The sequence below is a fragment of the Anopheles cruzii genome, unplaced genomic scaffold, assembly GCF_943734635.1.
Source record: "Anopheles cruzii unplaced genomic scaffold, idAnoCruzAS_RS32_06 scaffold00919_ctg1, whole genome shotgun sequence".
In the NCBI taxonomy this organism is placed as follows: Eukaryota; Metazoa; Arthropoda; class Insecta; order Diptera; family Culicidae; genus Anopheles; species Anopheles cruzii.
The window spans coordinates 4580-8378 of record NW_026454506.1 but is presented as its reverse complement, the minus strand read 5'-3'; the positions used below and the strand labels follow the sequence as shown (position 1 = coordinate 8378).

Genomic DNA, 3799 nt, shown 5'->3' with positions numbered 1-3799 from the left:
GCGGGAAAATCGCTACGAATGTTCGAAATACTTAAATCGGTCATCGAGCCGTGGCTGAGATTGAGGACTTCCAATCGCGGGAATGCTTGAAACAGCCGCAGGTCGAAGTTCGTCGGGATGAAGGTGTTTCGCGACACGTCCAACAGTCGCAGATTGGGCAACACTCGATTCTTCTCATTTTCGAAGTAATATGCTCGCACATCGACCAAATACAGCTCTTGGAGGTTGTTTAGCCCAGCAAAACTGTTCACCTCGAGAGTTTCTTCCTTGGCGATGGCGGTATCGCTAAGGTCCAGCTTCTCCAGACTGGGCAAACTGGACACGCCGCTTGCGACGCTTTCAATCGGGTTTGCCCGTAAATAAAGCTCGCGCAGCTCGCTGGTACCGTCGACTCTTAGCGAGCGTATTTTGTTGCGTTCGGCGTGGATAACCCGGACCCCTCCCTTTATATCTAACCAATCAAGGGAGCTGTCCCGTACGACCAACAGTTCCAGATGTGGAAAACGGGAGTAGAAATGGGCCGGTAGCTCTTTAATCCGCGCGTACAGGACCGCTACGTTGGCGAACCGTTCTTGCCGTGCGGTTCTTACATCGTCTTGCAGCCCACGAAGAACGCAAAATTCGGCCACTTTGCCGTGGGCGTACTCATAGTTCTCGGTGACACAGCCGGCGTCGCTTTGAGCAACAATTGTTGTCACAAGGTTCAAGGCCACAATTACCGCGAGAAGTTTCCCGCAATCCATCGCCGCACGATAATCTGTATGTGTAGAGCATGAAATGTTTATCCTTATCCAGTAAACTGTTGTAAAATGTTTATCGACCGTAACTTTTCTTTATGGCGTATCACCACCACACGCTGGCAAAAAGAGTCACCGAAAGCTTCTTTCAGAATGGGGAAAATCCAAACAAGTTGTTTGGGTTGCAGGGTTGTGTTGAAGTCCCTTTTGAAGTGCTGCACCAAGCCCGTTAAACGGTTCAAAGCTTGCTCTGTTGTTGTCAGATAATCGAGCGGCGAATTCGCCGCACGATTAACTGGCGGAACGATTGCGCTACCGGCCATTAGAGGACGCTCGATTAACCGTGCACCTGCGCGAGAGAGAGATCTCGTTCCGTCTCTCGCGGTCGCTCATCCGGGCCGATCGGGTGAATGTCCTTCGATCGGCCTTGGTACGAGGATCGTCGTCTCGGTGCAAACGCTAGGCGTGAGCAACGAGCGGCGATTCTGGATTCAAAAGCGACCGCGAGAAGACACGGAACTTTTTAACCGTTGCCGTTTTGATCAAAGTATCCGTTGTCCGCCTAAGTTCCAATATTAAGATTTAGCCGACAATAAAACGCGTTAAAAAACGTGTTGAATTAATTTGATTCCGCGAGTTCATTCTAAGCTGAAAGAATCCAATAGTTGTGTTCAGAGCATAGATTTTTGCAATTTAACAGACATGTTGGTGTCAATTCGCAAATGTAATCAATTCGCTTTATTCGGTCGTTGATTTGGCCATTTTACACGCAGGTTCCTCTGAAACCGTTTTCACCGTCTCGGGTGACCCAGTTTCGCTGGTTGTCTCGTCGGCAGTCAAATTGCCTTGATTGGTCCTGGTTTGGTTCCGCCCCTTGTTCACCGGGTTGCGACTCTTCCTCCTCGAACGCTTGAACGTTGTCCAAATCCTCTGCATCTCCCTCCATCGCGGTGTCGTCATCCGCCTGTGCCATTGTTTCGTTGCAGTTGTCCACGTAAACCAGATCACCTTCGCGCGGCTTCAGCCCAAACTCTCGTATCCGCCGCGAAGCTACCCGATTCCAGATTAAGCTCTGATACGCGTGCATATACAGTAACTGAACGTTGCGTGGTAGGAACTCGATCGCGCCGAGGTAGTCCCTTGAGCCGTGGTTTGCAAGCCAGTACATTAGCTGCGCCTCGACGGACTTGTTTCCCGGGCGTATCTTCTTCAGTGCTTCGGCCGCATCGTGGGTTTGCGCCCAAATCGTGCGCATCTCGGCCATAAAGTGCGGCTCGTCCTCACGGGGTTTCATAATTAACTCGCAGGCCTCCTTCCAGCACCCCTTGAGCAGTTCGATCCCGACGCGGTACGTTGGCACGGACGCGCAGTTCCCGAAACGCTGCAGTCCGTAGTAGTTGATGAATCCGTGCTCCCGCCAGTGCTCCATGCAAGCGTTGATCGTCTCATCTTCGGCCGTTACCTGGCGCAGGGCGATGCGGAATACGTTTCCCCGCAACTGGCCCAGCTCAGTGTTTCGGGTTTGTTCGTGTAGTTGCCCACGCTAAGGTTCGGAATGCCGCGTGCGGCCCCAGCAATCTTTGCCGGTTCACGCTTCTTAATGCAAACCCACTGGGTGGTTTTACCTCGCCGGTCCTTCGTTCCGGCGTACGTTAGTGCCGACGGTGGACAGTGGAGCTTCTGGGAGAGCTGCAGCGTGGCTTGTATTGTGTCCAGATTTTCCTTGTACAGCATAAAGTACGTGTACGGGTGGGGCCAGAGCCACTTTTCGCGCCGATCTGCCAGCGACCCTTTGCTGTACGGTACGAAACGGATCCACTTGCGATCGTCGTGGTTCACCGTCGATCCCACGACAGCCTTGCCGAACAGCGCCTTCACGCGGTTGTGGATCGTGGTGCGATCTTGCTTCGACAGCTCGGTCACATCAACCTCGACGAACGCTTCTTCGGACGATGCCTTTTCCCCACTGACCATGGCCAGAATTCGCGACAAGTTTTCCGCCTTTATCAACCGTACCAGCTCCTCGTCTGGGTCGATCGCTTCCCCTTTGTCATTGGTCACCGTCGCTCCATCCGTGGGCTGTTTCGGTAGGGAAGTGTCCGTAAGGATCGCCGGCACGCCGGTGGGATCGATTTCATTCACGTGAAAGTCGGAAAATCTGCCAGAAGAGTGCCAGAAGAGTACCAACGGTTAATGCCGACACGGGAAGCCGGTAGGGAAAGGCTCACCTCGATTTTAGGACACCCTGGAACCCTTGCAGACTGGACATGTACTCGGTACAGTAAATGTCCTTCTCCGAAATGTACGACACGCCGGATCGCTGGCGCGAACGATCATTTCGTCCGTGCGGCCTTCCGTTGCTGTTTGGCCCTCCGGGGCGGCGTTTGTTAGAATGGTTAAATCTTCCTCTCTTCATACTTGGCTACTTTTGCAGTTTCACGTTTCTTTGCTGGTAAAACAAAAACCGAGGGAACGACAAACTTCAAACATAGGAACCCGGTTTGACAACCCAATTTGACAAACTTACTCACTTTTTCGTTCCAATTCTCATTCTTCTCACAAGAGAATTGTTCTCACTTTGAGGGACACATTCTCTCATTTTGGCCGTTCTTGAGTTATAAAGAGAAGACCAATATAACGCGGTACTCTTTTATATATTTAGATATATTATACTACTACTTTAGATATATTATACTACCAGCCACTGCGGCGATCACAACCACTGCACCAACAATAAGGCCAAAGAGGAGTGCGTTGTTGGACCCACTTTTGTCCCTTTCCGGCTCAGTGTCGGAAGCTTTCGTCCCACCACTAGTGCCCGCCGATGGTCTCGTTGTCGGAACCGTCACCGGTCCGTCAGTGATTTTCGGCGTAACTTCGGGGGTAGGCATAGGCAAACCCAGACTATCAGCCTGGCAGCACATGTTTGCGATCGATCGATACTCCAGTTTGCACGGTTCTGGCTCCGACGGCTCGGCCGCCTCGACGTTGTTCTTCTTTAAATGGTCCAGCAGCGGTTGCAGAAGAGAGCACTTGAAATCGTTGCCCTCCAGATGGATTTG

General features: G+C 51.9%; 2 protein-coding genes across 2 annotated transcripts; both read right to left on the bottom strand.

Annotated features, from left to right (window-relative positions):
* Positions 1–5: 5 nt before the first annotated feature.
* LOC128276314 (uncharacterized) lies at positions 6–743 on the bottom strand (the record flags this gene model as incomplete). The annotated part of the gene is made up of 1 exon (XM_053014781.1): positions 6–743. A coding segment is annotated over exon 1 (738 nt), but the record flags the coding sequence as incomplete, so codon positions are not given.
* A 757-nt stretch (positions 744–1500) lies between these two features.
* On the bottom strand, positions 1501–3153 carry LOC128276313 (pseudouridylate synthase 7 homolog). The gene is given in 3 exon segments (XM_053014780.1): positions 1501–2246; positions 2249–2895; positions 2966–3153. Coding segments are annotated over 3 exon segments (1581 nt in total).
* Between the last annotated feature and the right edge of the window lie 646 nt (positions 3154–3799).